Raw genomic sequence first — 17,377 nt, 5'->3', positions numbered from 1 at the left:
AATGGCAATGAAACATTTATACCTCAAAACTGTGTGAAAGTGGTCTGTTATCTTTCTTGTCTTCAGCAAGCACATTAGTCATGTCTTAAAATTCCACATGTAAATTATTACTATTACACAAACAATTGTCCAGTATTGACTAGGCTCATTCATGCATAGCTGCTTCCCTGTTTTCTCTCTTTTCTCAAGGAATATTAAAATATCCTGAGATGCCTTAGCTCTCATTTTCAGTGAAGAATTATTTTCTGCCTGTTTGTCCTTTCTAGAACTTCCTCCCTGCACTCTGCAGATCTTTCCAATTTAAAACCATCTGTTCAGCAATTGTTAACTCTTTGCTTCAAACCTAATAACTTCACTGTGAAATGAGTAATTCTGACATTTTCACTTACAGCCTTATTAGCACAGTGCTGTGTTCCTGCTGGGGCATTTACAGGAGTAGAGGGCATCATCTTCTCATAGACTTTTTATGAAACAACAACTTTTTAAGTAAAAATCCGGAATCTGGAGAGCAAGATTTAAATCAATCTCGTGTTAAGGCTATTGTGGGCATGTACACCATGTCCATAAGGAATCCATGTCTTTTCTGTAATGCAGAAGTTATCTTTGATGTGAAATTGCTTACTGTCCTTGAGTCCTGCTAGCTTTTACATCTATGTGACTGTTTAAAATGTTGATGCAGGCTTTTTCCATTTTTTTCCTTTTTCCTGCCCACACTGTTACTTTTCTACCTCCAGACTAGTAGAGGCACTTTGAACATATTCATGCTGACCCAGAATGCCATGGGGGTAGAAACATTTTCCTGGTGTCAAAAGTGGAGAGTATATTTCTTCGGTATTTTGGTATTTTTGCACAGTACCCAGTTTTTTAGTGTGTTTTTTCCTGCTCATGGACAAGGAATAAATTTTTCAGTCATGGTACACATTCAAAACCCATGTGCCTTTTTTCAAAACATATCAGAAATTATTTATAAGGATTTTAAAGCAAAGAAATAAACAGCTTTATGGCTATGATAACTTTCAAACAAATTAAACAAAGAGATCTTATAATATGCAACCAAGAGCTGAGCTCTTTCTTGTGTCCCTTTTTTCTATTCCCTGTGATCCTTTAGGAGGCACAGGGGGCAGAGGAGAAAGGTTATAATGAAAAAGATGATGCTGGATTTGTTGGAAAGGGGCAAACACTTTTCACAAGTGCTAGAGTCATTCTTTCTGGTAGCAGGAAAAGTATTTCTGTGTCTCCCCATTCTGTAGCTTGTGTTTGTCAACTGATAGTTGAATCCTATTCACAGACTAGAATAATTATCATCTGTGTTACTGTAAGTGATTGTCTGAAGGCATACATGAGATAAGACTTGTAGAGAAAAATAATCTTTTAATTCAACAGCTGATAACAGCTGGGAAAACCAGACAGGCTGAGAGGCACACATGCCTTTTGTCTTACTTAATTCTCTCTGTCTCTTGAAAACTGACTCCTGCACTCCAGTTTGGGAGAGTAGTCATTGCTCAAGTGCATTTTGGGAATACCAATTTGAGATCCTAATTAGTCTCTCTCAGATCGTGAGTAACTTTTATAAATGAACAGCACTATCACAAGCTAATGGCTATATCAGGACCAGGACATAGATTATTGTAGGTAATTTATCTTATGTGAGAGGAATTTACCTCAGATACTCTGGTAAAGCTTCATGTTGCAGACAGATGCATTCAGATAAACAGCAGAGGGACCTAAAGGCTGCAGGATGCTTTTGACTGCCAAGAACTGGCTTCTGGGTTAGACTGCTTCATTAAAGCAGTGTCAGTGTCTCCACCCATTTTACTTTTTTATTTTTTGTTGTCACTCAAGTATTTACTGGATAAATGTGCTTCTGTTGGAAAACAAGTAGCTGAGTAAATAGGTTGACAGTTCATGGCCTAAAACAGAGCACATTAGCAAAATTTTAATATTATTATTGACTCATTGTTGTGATTCAATAAGCCATTTATCTTAAAGTAAGTGTTAAATAAACAAAACAGGAGGCAAAAAAAGGAAGCACATAAAGAATCTGAATCAAGGAAAAACAAAAAGAAAAACACCTTGTTTTTTAGCATGCTTGCTAGAGCCTTTTTAAATATATCTAAGTCAAAATAATAAAGTGCTCAAGATATTTAAGGTATAATAGAAAGGGAAACCACACAGATGGTTGGTAAGCCTTTGTTTTTGCACACGTGACTGGTTTTCTCATTTGCAGAATCATATTTGCTGTGAACAAAGGATTCCTGATTGTCATATAAAGTTGACTAGGAAGCTATCCTGCAGCAAGAGAGATATAAAATATTAATATTTGTGCTCATGTAGCCAAAGGTTTGTGTGTTGGATAGGTCTCAAGTCTGGATGTAGCTACAGCCCCTTGTAAAAGGCAAATACAATTTAAAAATTACAGTGATAAAGCAGTGCAATATGTTTTGTCAATAACTGATTTCCTAGGTAAAATCAGATACCTCCTCTGAGTCTAAAATACATCCAGATTAAGCAGAGACAACTGTGTTCGCCAAGCAAGGAAATTTCTTCTTAAAAAAATGATTTTTTTTAAGTTCAGAGTAGGAGGAGGCAGGAGATTTTCTGTGTTAAAGACATAAACATACATAGGCATAGATCATTCACTCTGTATTTTAAATACCAGGCTTCCCAGGGTATCCTGAGCTGTTGTTTAAGGAATGAGTTAAAATTAGGTCATGGTCTGTGCCACAGAGCAGGTAGATGATGTTGTGCAAGCCTTGCAGTATGTAATGCATCAGAAGAGTTTCTTCTTTCATTTTTGGGTAAATAATGGTCATAGAAGTCAGTGCCTGGAGAATGTTAAATGGTGTCTGTCATTCACACAGTTACACACAAGTTCTCCAGTGGGTCTGACACAATCTTAATTTTAATGACTGGGCCTTATCCTTGGATTCCTTTTCTCAAAATACAACAGCAGGACACGTGTTGACCTTTTATCTTTCATAAGACACAGGAATCAGAGGGGAGTTCACTGCTTCTCAGGAGGTCCTTCCTCCACCTTCCCAGGCTAAAAGAGTGCTCAGGCAGCAATATGTAAATGTTGTGTACTCACCTGGTGATCTGCCACTTACCTTTTGGCTTTTATGCACATGGGCCATTAAGGCTTGAAGTTTTGATGATCCCCTATAAGCTTTTTTATAAGTTTCTTTAAATGAGATTATCATTCTTCCTGTAGTGTAACTATGGAAACAGACAGGGAACCCTTAACAAAAGTGATCGAACATGCTGTGCTAATTAATCCTACCCTTCAGTTTTCTTTCAGTTGAAGGATGTGCTTAAATAAATTTTGCATGAGTAAGCATATTTGGATATGCAAAGGGGTATAAAATATGTAGCAAGTTTTCTTGCAGAAGGATATCTGAAAAAAACCTGGTAACTGTCATCTATTTGCATCTGGACCATCAAAACAAGAAATATAGTATCTTGGTGTTTCATATACATATTTTGATAGCATTCTTTTTAGATTGTAAATATATCTGAAAGATGAGAGTATTTTTTCATCTCATGTGCAATGAGACACATTTGTATTAATTTTGAGTGAAAGGGTTCATTATTGCTAAATGCATTTTCATGCAGAGCAGAGAATTATTCAGAAAAGCAAAGGTTGCTCCTTTCCTGTGAGAAAGCAGCTCCTCTCAGGCATTAGTCTGATTCAGGTCCTGTCAGTCCTGCACAAGGGGAGTGAGTCACTGACTGAACAGTGGGACTGTGCCAAATCCTCTCATGCCAAATTTTAGCTTTTGTAAGTATTTCCCTTGGTTGTTCACTCCTGCTTTTCATTTTCCCATTTACTTTCCAAAGCAGTGTATGTGGCCAACTAGGAAACCAATTGGCCACAACTTCAAACATGTACTCATAAGCTCATTTTGTTATGGTTTAACTCAAACTAGAACACCTCTTGACCTGGTGCTGTCTAACACCAATATATGGCCTCAGCTTGCTTTTACAAATTCAGATTTTGTTTAAATGTTTCTCAATTCCATTAATGATCCTCTTATAACTGAGAAACCGGATGCAGCAGCCAACCTCAAGTGAAACTTTCATACTGTTTTGGGAGTGAAGAATGGATTAAAGAAAAACATGTAGTTGTCCAACAGGCTGGGACTAGCCCAAAAGGGCCATTCTTTGAAAATAAGATGGATTTCCATTAATGTGGAATGGATTAGAGGTGGAGGAGATCTAGAAGCAGTCTACTGGGGAAACAGCATGGGTGGCATTCCCAGCAGGAAGGAAGGACTGGTTCCACGCTGGACAGTAGCAGGAGAGGAGGAGAGGTGTGCTTGGGCTGACTATTAACACCTGCAAAGCTCCATCCTTGTCAAGTGGCAGAAGCCAGCTGGTTGGCAGGTTATTATTTGCAACGTGATTTCTGGTATGGCAAGTTGGGTACTCATTTCTCTCTACAGGGGACATTTCTGGAATGTGTGGATTAATGGCTTTGGGTCGTGAAAATTGGAGTTTGTCTGTCATCCCACAAGCTCCAAAGTTTTTTGACAGTTTTCCCCAAAATACATGATGTGGCTTCTTCAAGAAGCCTTACTCCCACTTGGTTATGCCTCTTCTCCTGTGAAAGCTTGAACTTGCAAACAAATTCAGTCTTCCTCAGAAAAGACTAACAGAGGGCTCAGACAGGCAAAATCATCCACCATCCAGACTTATCAAATCCTTTCATAATTTTTATATTGCTTAATAGTAGTAGGTCCATATCCACAAATTCAGGGAATACCATTTCAGTTTAGTCACATGGAATACAGATGCACAGAAACTCAGGCGTGTTAATGGTTCTGTGTGCCAGGAATAAGAACTGCTTAACCGCTTACCAGTTAGAGCTGTTGGTGGTTTCTGGTTTCCTAGAAGCAAACACCTTTACCTGGAGGCAGAGACACTGTGGAACACATGATGTGACCTCTCCTCTGGCCTCCTTGGGGCTGTACCTGGCCAAGCCTTTGTAAGGGTTGTGTTGTCTTTAAAAGCCAAATTGTTCATCAAGCTGATGGACAGGCGCACAAACCTTAAAGAAATGGAGATCTGCAAATGTAAAAAATGGGTATTCATGCCTCAAATGTAACTTTTAAAAGAAGAGATCATGGCATACAATTCAAATTATTCCCCTACACTGCTATAATCAGTGCTATACACTGCTATAATATATTGCTATAATCAGCTGATAATGCAATCTGCTTGCAAGATTGGCCATCATTGCTATGGAGATACATTCACTGTCAGTAAATGTTCATAAATAGCTTTTCTAGTGTGCTAAGAAGAAAGGGGCAAAGGACTCTCTTCTGCACTCTTTTGGGAATTTTCATATTGCTTATTTCTGTCTGAGTGTATGACATTGCTTCTCTGTTTCCGTGAGGTATAAAACACGACCTTTTGTTATAGTAAATCCAGTTGTTTTCTGAAAGGAAAGTCAGTAGTTCAGGAAGACACAAAAAAGCACCCAGTACTGTATTCTCCTGATTTCCACTCCTTGTGCATGTCCAGTGATCCTTGTTCTCAAGGCAGTAGCTAAGATCAGATAATTTGGAAAAAGTATTGCAGGCCCATGATAGGAAGAGTCACCTTAGCCCTGAAGATCTTTTTCCATTTTCTGGAGGAGGGAGTCCCCTGTAGGAGAAACATACTTGTAAACTTCTCGGTTTAGCATATGATGATCTCTCTTTTACATAGATTGTGTAGCATGTGAATTATTTTAAATGACTGACAAGCTTAAAAGACAATGATTGTAAATACTATATCTTTAGTAGGCCTCAGAATTTATTGAAATGATTTCTAAAACTGGAGCACTGCCAATATGCAATTCTTGAGAGAGGGGATTTTTTCACACATTATTTTCTGCTATATTGCTGCAATATTAATATTTATTTGAATGGTAATGTGTAAGAGTGTCTACAGCTTTCAAACGTAAACTTGAATAAGCAGGCTGGGCTTCGCAGTGTAAGATGTTGAAGGTTTCCTAGGCCTCCCTAAGAAGCCAAATCTCATCTGTGGCATCATTTGTCTGGGAGTTTCCTTTTCATTTTCTTTTTCTAAATAACACTGAAATGGAAGACTATTCATGCCTCAGGATGAGCAGTTAATGGCAATTAAAATCTTCAATAATTTGTCTTTCATTTAGGTATACCACAAATATCTTTGCATCTCTCCTGGGCCTGTGGCTGTCATTATGAAAAGCATATTTTATTATCCCTTCATAAAACTCACAGCTCTATTTAGCCACGTACTTAATGATAGATGCTACCATTAAGTGAAATACTGCAGTTCTAGAAGAAAAATACTCTTGGAACAATATGTGTTATTATTGCCTGTCACATTATGTGATATGTGCTCATATATCCTTTTAGATGTAACTGTACAGAAAACTACTTCTTTGCTTTGTTTACAATAATGTTTGTATTTGCCCCACAGGTCTTGCAAGAGCTAAATCAGTTCCTAGTCATACATACTCCAATGAAGTGGTAACCCTATGGTACAGGCCTCCAGATGTCCTTCTGGGATCAACAGAGTATTCCACCTGCCTCGACATGTGGTAAGTGTAGACAAAAAGGCTCCATGCAGATGCTTTAGCTATTGGTTTTTTTAGACATGTAATCCAAATATGTAGTGAGGTCATTGGTACAGCTTTAAAAACCTGTGTGTGGTAACATGTGTGGTTCATGCAGTATCTCCCTAAAGGAATCCCCTCCTGCCACCCCACTGGCTGGCAGCTGCTACCAGCTGCTGACACAGCAGCCACTGGTGCTTCGCAAGAGACTCTAGTCTGAATTTGTAGCCTTTGTGTGGTACTTTCATATGACATGATACTTGTTTTGCAAAAGATAGGCTCTCACCACGCCCACCTGTAGCAAGGAGAAAACCAGAATTCTCTGGTTTAAACCAGAGAATAAAACCTCCATTCTTAATTCTGTACTTGGTAGTAGTAAATATCGTTGAACAGTTTTCTTTGAAACCTATAGATTTTATTTAGACTTAGAAGAGTAGTTTGATTTGTACAGTATATGTCACCTTGCTCGTTTTTGATGGCATCGTTTAGTCCTGTGTTGAACAAGGAACAAGGAAGATATTTGGATTCTTGACTGTTAAAAACCAAGCCGAAGCTTCTTCGTTTATTCTGCAGGTTTTGAGGTGACAGGATCTCTGTAATCTGTACAAATTCTGAAATGTGGAAAAAAAATCCTCTTTCTTAAAAAGAAAGGAAGATGCTTTGAAATATGTTTGGGTTTTGCTTTGGTTGGTTGGTTGTTTGCTTTGAGTTTTTTGGTTGGTTGGTTTTGGTTTGGTTTTTTTCAATGCATGTTTGACTTTTTTAACCTTTACAACTCACTTAAGAAAAATTATACTGAGGAATTTTCTGAGAAAAATACAGTAATTTTTTTTGCAGTTCACTGAAATATCTTTCTTTAATACAGGCAAAGTTAGAATTATGATTATATTAAAATCTAGAGGTAACTGTAACATAAGGTTAAAAGCACCTTATGTTTTCATATGGTGTGTGAGTAATATTTTTAAGGTAATCTTGCAGGATTGCAGGATTTTTTTTTTTTTGCTGGGGAAGGGAACTAAATGTGAGGTTGTATTTAGTGCTGTAGCTGAAATCAGAGATTATGAGATGAAATCTTAGGTTTTCCTGAAAATCTTGACTCCTGGGGGCAAGATTTAGAAATCAGGGAATCGTTTAGTGTGGAGGGGTTACAGAGTATCAATATTAGAATATCTAATACTGAAGTGAGTGGTTAGTGTAACTGGGCCCCAGCTGCTGAAGTTCCTTGAGCTCTGAGGGATGGTGAACTGAGAAGTAAGAAAGGGACAGTGAGGAAACTCCAGATGTGAGCACTGTGATATTACAAGTGTGCCAGAGAGGCAAAGGCAGCATCTTCTGTAGCAGCTGGTTTTCCAACTGACCAATTGTCTGGTTTTCCTCAGACCATTCTCCATTTTGCAGGTCTAAAATAATTTCCTTCTGTATGCCAGTTTCTCATCTATCCTAAAACTGTCCTGTTTTCCTAAATACCTAGAACACAGGTTCTGCCTTGTGTCTGCAGAGGTTGCATACAATCTCTGCAGCCCACCTGCTCCTGGTGTTTTACTATCACCTCTTTTCCAAGTAATACCTCGGATGCCCTCAGCAAGAAGCTCAGCTTGCTTGGGGTGAGGCAAGACAGCTGACTCAGAGGATGGAAATAGCTGGGAAAGATAAATAGTCCTTTCTGCTCATCTTCTCATGGTTCCCTCTACATTTGTTCAGTTCTTGAGTCACACACATTCGTGTATGTCTGCACGAAGAAATGGTTCTCTCCAAAGTTCAATAGCTTGTCAAAAAAAGATATTTTAACATTCCTCACATGATGATTTTAGTGAAAGAGCGATTAGAAGGTCCAGTCAAAATATGTGGTATTACTGTAATAAAGATTAAGTCACGTAGCATAAATTAAAAGCATTTAAAAGTTACTATACCTGCAGACTGAGCATATCCTTCATAGTCATATGTTTATATTCAAATTACATGGGCAGCAGGGAAGATCAAGGAAGGACATCAAATACTGCTTCTGCAATCCAGGTCATATTTTGTTTTCTGACAAAAATGACTCGACTATTGGGGAAGAACACAATAGTTACATCTTCAATGATATCAATAAATGATGTTCTCTTGCACAGAGCATTTTATAAAAGCCTAAAAAGAAATCCAGGTGTTCAGGGGTCACAGGCAGTGTGTTCTGTTTCAAATGAAAAACAATGTCGTATTCCTTTTGTACTCAGTTTGTAGCCCTTACAATATTTTTTCTGCCCTGTACTAACTGAGGAACTCTGAAGGGCTTAGGAAAAAGGGACCTAGTAATACAGTTCCTTTCACACGGCAGCAATTTGTCACAGGGACTCAGCCTCTGCCACATCAGAAATCAGATGAGAGAGTAAATGTGTACTGTGTGTGACAGGAGAGCTTTAGATTTGTAGTTCTGTGCTTTGCTGGGTTGTCTCAGACAGCACTTGCAGTTTGATTGTGAGAGGTGTAGCTGCCTGCTGAGGTCACTTGTGCTTCCTTGGCACATCTGACAGTGAGCTCTGCTGGAGCACAGGCAGCCTTGGGGCTGTGCTTGCACAATGGTTGTGCAGAGCTGAGCCATAATTACATTAAAGCCATTTAGTGGCTTCCCAGAGTGGGAGGAAGGGAGACACGGAGAAGGCTGTCTACCATCAGATTCCAAGATAATTTGGTAATTTGTTATCAAAAGTTTGTTTGTAGCATTAGCATTTTTATGCAATTACTGGCATTATGTCCTTATGGCAGATAGTGTGTGCTCTCCTGTGTCGTTATTGATGATCTACATGATGACAAAACTAGGCAGCCACTTCACTAAACATTTAAATAATGTTAAGGTAGAAAGCACAGCTGTTTCCTCTATTTAGAGAAAAGAAAAAAAAATTAAAGTCACAGGGCTTTTTCTATAGCCATGATAAATGACATTTCATGGTGGTTCCCCGGGAACAGAAAGTGAGGCTCCCACAGAGTAGAAGACCAGCTGCATGAAAAAAGAGTCCAAATATTAACCACTGGGCAGTGGCTGGGAAGCAGGTGGCAGAGGCTGCGGGCTATTTTTACACTTCATTTGCTAGTGTAGAGAATTAGAATAGTAACTAAAAGCTAATGATCCACATGCAATGTTACATTCTCCTGCATTCTTTTTTAAATAGCCACTGGCAATAAAATAATATTAATGAAGATGTACATGCAGTAGTGGTGTCAGGCTGGTGATGGAAATCGGTGTGTCAGGCTTTGTGATTTAGTGCTGACAGAGTTTGATACAGCAGCATTATGTGAATGTATTATACTACCCACCACTGCATCAAAGAGTTGTGATAACCTTTGATATAGCTTTTTTTTTTTTCCCCTCTTGATGAGGACTTACTAGTAGCTAGGAAAATGGTTTTGCATTGCCTCTGGTGTAACTTGTCCTAATCCTTGAATTTTACAGTCCTTTGAAAGTCAATGCAAGGAAAATAGGCTTCAACACATAAAGGTTTTATGGATTACTAAAACCCATATATAAGTAACACAGACACATAGAGAAAAATCCCTAAATTGACCTATTCTATTTGTTCCTTACAGGAGGAGCATGATATTAGTAAATGAAGCAATTTAAACAGGCTATTAAATCCATTTGATTCTGGTAATGCATGTGCTGCTGCTACATCTGGGTTGCTTACATCAAGAAGTCACTAGGGATATTTTATTTTGAAGTGTAGCTGGCTTTAAACTGTGTTTGCTAACAGCTGGCAATTTTTTTGCATATTCTGTTGTATTTATAAAAAATATGCTCTTAGTCACAGTAAAGGTAACCTAAGCAGTTATAGGCCGGGATATATTTTAAATTCACTTTTATTAATTAGCATCAGCTATGTTTAGTACTGAGAAGGAATAAATCAAAACTAGGCCAGTAAAACGTAAAAAAATTCTTCTTAGATCACTCATATTTAACTTTGTTACATCTGAGTTGTTATATATGATTTCAAATCTGAGCTTAATTTAGGGAAACTTTTTCATATATTTCTCTATCCTATTATTAGAAAAATAAATGGTATGTGGGAACACACCAATTTTCATACATAGTCTGCTATGAGTGTGGATTTGAGTGCTCACTATAATTCCATGCATGCTTTCATGAATATTTGACCAATGAAGACTTGCAACCATAATTTAGGCATTCATTACATAAAAATGGATTTTGTCTTAGACACAAATGCACCAAATTATGGTTTTTACACGGGGGACATTGCAAAGGCATCTTTATCCTGTTTCTCCTGTAAATGGTTTGCAGTGAGAGAAATGTGAAAGCAGTAGTCCCAGGATGCCCTGAAGAAATACTTCTTGGGGACTGAGAGAGGAAACAGCACAGGGGAAATCATCTCTTTTGCCCTTAATGGTCCTCAGGATTATGACTTCCATTCCAAAGAAATGCTAATGTGTAGGATTAGAATATTAAGGTAATATGGCAGTACCTATAAAGGTATTGTTAATTAAATTTCTCTGGCTGTCAGTGAGTTCTTCAAAAGTTTTATCAGCTGAATTAGCTTTTGATTGGAAAATTCTATAGGCTCAGATTCACAGAAATGCTGTGTGTGAGGAAGTGAGGAACTGTCTGGGTCTGTAGTTAGGGGAAGCACATTTCTGTTCCTATCTGAAAACCACTTTTATCCATTTGCAACATCAGATTTGCTGTTACTTTTTCATTGCTAGAAATATGTTTCATGTGTGTAAAGAAAATACATCATAAAAATATCTGGATGCAGGAAAGAAAACAAGGAAGTTCATGTTCAACAAGGAAGTGTCTCCTGGCAAAATGCTGCTCCAGTTTGAGGAGTATTTTCTTGAGTTTATTTTGACTCTGCTTTTACAGAACAAGTGAGTTCAATAGAAAGAATCCCACAGGAAAGGATCATGTAGATTTTAATCCTTCATGAATATAGTATTTCTTAATACAGAAACTGAGTATTTCTACAAAGCAAAGCAAAGCAAAAAACCAAAAAAAACCACCCCCAAAAAACAAACCAAAACAAACAAACAAAAAACCCCAAAAAACAACAACAACAACAAAAACGGAGCTTTTATTTCTAGGTATTCAGTGACACATGCAAGATCATGACCACTTTATTCTCTTGTAATTGCAATCACTTCAAGTCTGACTGTAAAGAAATACCTTGAGCTATCGTGCTCTCAAGTAAATTAGTTTTCATTCATTGCATATGCTTCCTGCACAAATCTTAATGGTTTTTTGTCAGCATGAAAGAGAAATTTTGATGCACTCAAAATTTCTCATGTGAGAACTGGTATTGACTTATTGCCAGTGTATTTTTATCAGACCGTATTGTCCATTAAATGTTATTTCTTATATATTAAAGAGTAATGGTCATGAAAGACAAATTCCAACCAAGTTCAACATTTGAGGGTATTCCAGCAGTCTGCCACAGCAGAAATAAGGAGAAAAATGCTAAGGAGAAAAAAGTCTCTTCTTTACATCGCTTTTCCCCAAAGTTTGTTTTCATCATTGTGTTCATAACCAGGATGATAAAGGAACACATCCTTTTTTTTTCATGACTAAATCAGACAAGATAAAAATCTCTTTGCCCTTACAACCTGTACCTTACTAGGATTTTATGGAAGATGCTCCAGTATTACATCTTAGTGACAAATCCATAAAAAAGTGAAAGCAGCGAGATTTTGAAGGGGAGTTAGTGTAGGTTTTGTGGGGCTTTGTTTGTGGTTTTATTTGTGTGTTTGCCTTTTAATTCTGATATATTTAACATTACAAACAGTGTGTAGTTTGGGAAGCTGGAATAGAAACTCTGTTGTTCCTTTGAATGTCAGAAATCTCACCAGGGGAATTGCTGAAAGGAATTACTTGGCTTTCATGAAATGCCTTCCCCCTCTGAAGCCAAACCCTGCACACAGAAAACAGGCTTAATGACCAGACAAAATATTATGTGACACCCAACACAGGTTTTCACTGCAAAGGCCATGCTGAATATTATCACCTGCACTGAGCCTGATACAAAGCAGATCTGTTCAAAGCAGAATATTCAACACTTTAAAACATACAGTAAGAATATTGGATTTCCATATACTTGATTTAAGTATAAATTAAAACTTGATTTGGAAACAGCTCCTCATTCTGGAATGTGTCTGTACTCCCTTTTATGGCTCCATAAGAAAAGTCATAACATTAATGGAAGGAACCATCCCTTATAATCTTTTATACATTATGCCTTACCAAAGCTGTTATATGGGGTTTTTTGTTTGTTTTACAGTATTCAAGTACAGATACGCTGGGGATTCTTGTAGCAATAACGATCTTTGTTACTCAGAGACAGGAATGTGAGTCCCTAAGCCAAACACTTAAAACCAGTCCACCAGTAAGGAAGTCAAATTTAAGGGAATACCCTTCTGAATTATAAAAGCTGTGCAGAAAAAAAATTCAACAAAAAAAGGAGGTTCTTGAGGTGTTCAACTTCATTTTTACAGGCTCATTTAATATGTCAATTCAAATGCAAGAGAAGCCATTCAGCTGTGCTAGTAACTCTTACTCTGTATAAGGCTGTACAGTGACAGCCAGAGTCCCAGGAAATTAGGCAGGACAATAGAAGAGCAATATTAGGTGGCATGGTCTCATCAATATATCAATAGGTTTAGTCATGCTTTTTGTCATCAGACAGTAAACCACCCATTTCAGCATTAAATGGCTGTCACTTTTACTTTGCAAGTTTATCCTATGCCATTGCATGGGAAAGATCTCTGCACAACATTACAGCATTTGGTTTATTTTTCCAAACTCAGAAGTCCTACAAAGAGAGTAGGAAAATCCGAACAGAGTACACCGAAATTTGTTAAGGTGTACAATATTCTTTTGTCAAAAATTATTTCTAGGTGCTTCCTGAAAATATCACTGTATGCTGAATGTACACAAATTTACCTAAATAACATACCCTTGGAGATACATGCACCTTAAAGCCTCTAGTTCATATTTTAAGAAGTAATCACTAGAAACTAGAGCTGGGAGTGATGTGTGAGATCATCTTATCCACTCTACTCTTAATGCAAGTCTGTTTCCTGAAGAATATTCTTAAGTATTTCAGCTTGTCTAGTTTTACAATGACTGTAACTGGGTTTCAAGTCCATTGGGATGCTGGGCTATAGTACAATTATTAATTATATTTCCCTAACACTCACCCTAAAATTTCTATTTTCTGAGGGCATTCTGCTATTTCTAGTTATACTCTTTTGGATCTACTTACCATTCTGGGAACCATTAAAATCCCAATTCCTTCATTAAAATCCCTGTCCTTCATTTTGCATAATTTTAAATACAGAGTCATCACATTCTCCCTTGTCCCTTGGGTTTTCTTGTAGCCAAGAATGACATAATTTTCTTAAATTTTCCTCAAAACCCAGTTCTTCTGACATGATAATAGTTTCTTGTTGTTCAAAAACATCTCTAAACTTTAAAAGTTTGTGAGGCCCACAAAAACAAGACAAAATTTCAAGGCCTTGTAGAAGCTTTTTTGTCTCGTTTGCAGTGTGTGCACTTACACTTTGCAATGCAGGGATCCAAGTACAGACTCCCATTTTACGTACTGTGATCCTAAAATTCACCAGTACCACTGTGCCATCCAAAATACTGTCCAGCCATCTTCAAGCCTTTATGTGCTCTTATGGCTTTCTGGTCTTTCCTATCCATTTCCTAGTTCAATGTCATACATTTCTGTATTACTATTTTCCCCTTTTAAAGTATTCATTTAAACTTTTCTTTCTATTGACTTACTTGTCAATGTGCTGAACACCATAACCTTTGAAGCCAATCATAAGCTTAATTTTCAAGTGGACTGAAGGGAACAGCAGTCTTCCGGCTCAAATCTTGAAGGTTGCTTACATTTCTTTCCCCAAGGGTTATAATACTCTTTTGATTTTTGTATTAGGTGTTTGTTTAACTCAATACTCTTTTATTTCAGCTTGTGACTAAATGGAATTCTAGTTTACACAAGTCCAAGACATATAATGGGATTCTTCTTTCCAAGCAGAAATTTTTTCTTCAGTTTTGTTTGCTGTTCTTACTTGATTTTTTTTGCTTATACTTGTGTCAGAACCACTAAAAGTGGACAAATTTATAAAGTGAAACAACACAAAATTTGGCAAAATCTTCCTGCTGCCCTTACTGCATTTCTTTTCAAACAGCTAGATGAAGATTCTCTGCAGATTTGTATATGCTCTCAAGTGATATGCTGATTTAATCAAATGCCTGTTTTCTGGTTGCAAGAATAGAACTGTGGTCCTCTTTTCTTTAGTCTGAGTTCAATTGTTTTATTGCTCATCTTGAATAAATGGCTCCTGGCTAAAGTGTTGAATTTTTCCTTGCCTGAGATGGGGGTACTGTTTATTAGTATTTGACTAAGATATATTGTGCCTATCTGTGCCTAATGAAGCTCTAACCAGACTAAATGATGAATGGCAGTTTAATCAATTCAGTTCATTTAGTAACCAGCAGAAGCATATGGAACATAAATTTTAACCTCTCTTTTATAAACACCTGATTTATTCTAAAATTTGACCTCAACTGTGCCTCCCAAAGTTTTCTTCCACTTTCCTGAACGAGAAGCTTTACTTAATATAGCTATGCTCTGGGTTGTAGAATTAGAAAATATTTAATTTTCTTCTTAAAAAAAATTGACTATCAACCCTCATGGTCCTGGAATGTCAAATTGTTTCATTACTGAACATTTGGCAAAGCCTAAGATATGAGTAAAGCACTGGTTGTTTACTGATACTTTTAGTTAAGTGTTATCTGTAAATACTCATCCCCACCCTTAATGAAAATACACAACCTATTTGCATTAAGTTGTTTTATTCTAGAACCACTTCCTCACCAATATATGCACACAAATCCTAAAATTAAATGCTGCTTTCTGAATGCATCATCACGATGCATAAGCAATGAAAAGGTATGTAATTACTACATTCCAAATAATTTACTTCTAAAAACAAAGTTAAATTAGAGGTTATTGCTGGGATTTTTCTGACACAGAAGCAAAACTCTCAGCTTTAGGGGGAGTTGGTGCTGTAGTTAGTGTTGCAAATTCTTAGTTCATTTTGATGTATGTTTTGGGGATTTAAACATGTTATTACTTTGAGTGAAGAGTGTTTTTGTGTGGTTGCTTACACAGACATAGTTGTACAGCATACGTGGGTGTTTGCATATGAAAGTTGTAGAAAAATATATGCAGAAAAATGTAATTGAAGAAGTTGAAATATATCATCAAATTCTGCATCCTATTGATGGCCAAGAGGGATGTTTCTCTTAGCATTATTTTTGCTGAGGGAACATCAACTCTTGAGCTGTTTTCATCCAGAAAAGATACAAGTGCAAGTTTGTAACTTGATTTCCTCTTGAGATGCAGGAAGTTTACAGGTTATCTGGAATTTTAGATAGAGTCACAGAAGCTTTCCTTGGCCTTTGAGAATGCATTCTTTGTGTGGTAGTTAGTGTGTCTCCGATATTTTACTGTCTGATTTCCCAGTACTTCTGCTACTGGCTTAACTCAGTGGGATGAGGGGGACTCGTGTGAGGGATGTTGTGTGGGAAACCAAGGACAGGAGCTGTACAGAAGGGGGCTGTCGTGGGGGGAGGAGGGAGCCCATGGCTTCTCAGCCCATTGCAGGACCTCTCAGCCAGAGCTTCTGGGGAATGGGGTCAGCAGCTATGGGCTTAGAGCACCTTTCGTTTATGCTGGAAGAGGGGAGAAGAAAGTCCAAGCAAGTACATCCCCCAAGTTACCAGCATTTGGGCAGTAGATAAGTTCAGTGAGCCCTGTTCCTTTTTACTCACCTTTTCCCAGATTCTCCTCCTATGCTGCGTGTGCTCCCATGTTGCTGGTCTATCCCCATTCAGCTTCTCCAAAGGATGCTCTGTCACTGCCATTCCCACATCTCCAGAGCTGCTCTGGGAAGCACTAATACAGAAATCAGCAGCTGTGCCTTTATTGGTCTCAACACCCACCAACCATATTCCTGCTACCTCTACACTTTTCTTCAAACACCTGAGAACTGTTCATTTGTATACACTGATTTTAGTAAATGCACATGCCTGTCCTTCCACCTGGCATCAATTAAAAAAAAAATATTTAAATGCTGGTAAAGGATACCAAAGCACTGTTGTTGGCTTTTTGGTCTATAAGAAATCTTTCTAACCTTGCCTTTATTTTTTTCCTTCTGTAGGGGAGTGGGTTGTATCTTTGTAGAAATGATTCAAGGAGTCGCTGCTTTTCCAGGAATGAAAGACATTCAAGATCAACTTGAAAGGATATTTCTGGTGAGTTCTTTATTGCTGAAGTAAGACAACAAAGGATCAATTGATAAATGTTCACACGTTTCTTTGTGTTACGAATTAAATTATTGGCAGAACCAAGGATCAGAAGCCCAGTCCACAAGCTAGATACACTTTAATTGATATATTTTGTGTAAAAAGTTCTGTTTCTATTTTTTTTTTCATCTATTTAAAAAAAATAACACATAAAACAAAGAGGTTCACACAATTGTGGAAAAGTTTTCCAAATGTAAGGCAGTGGAAATCCAGCCAGTTTGTCATCCTCACTTTGCAGAGGACAGCTCTGAATGGCCTTATTAATATCCTACTAATATTGTAGTGTTAATGCCAAGTATTTTTGGCTATATAGATATATAAAGGAAAAGTAAGATATGAGGTGAGGTCAGAAGCTGAATAGGAATTCTGAAATCATGCTTATACTGAGATTCAGCAGGGCTCCTTGACTACTGCCTCTGCAGCCTGGTTAGGGC

The 17,377-nt window shown here is 37.6% G+C and overlaps 1 protein-coding gene across 2 annotated transcripts in view; it reads left to right on the top strand.

Moving 5' to 3' along the window:
• CDK14 (cyclin dependent kinase 14) overlaps positions 1 to 17,377 on the top strand; it is a 340,143-nt gene that overhangs the window by 171,448 nt on the left and 151,318 nt on the right. For both annotated transcript variants that reach the window (XM_063412536.1, XM_063412527.1), the window contains exons 9-10: positions 6,448 to 6,568; positions 16,799 to 16,892. In XM_063412536.1, coding sequence (XP_063268606.1) covers positions 6,448 to 6,568; positions 16,799 to 16,892 — 215 coding nt within the window. The remainder of the gene's footprint in view (positions 1 to 6,447; positions 6,569 to 16,798; positions 16,893 to 17,377) is intronic.

Source organism: Prinia subflava, chromosome 1 (assembly GCF_021018805.1).
Source record: "Prinia subflava isolate CZ2003 ecotype Zambia chromosome 1, Cam_Psub_1.2, whole genome shotgun sequence".
NCBI lineage: Eukaryota > Metazoa > Chordata > Aves > Passeriformes > Cisticolidae > Prinia > Prinia subflava.
Note: the sequence above shows the minus strand (reverse complement) of the source record. Positions and strands in the feature narration are given on the sequence as shown.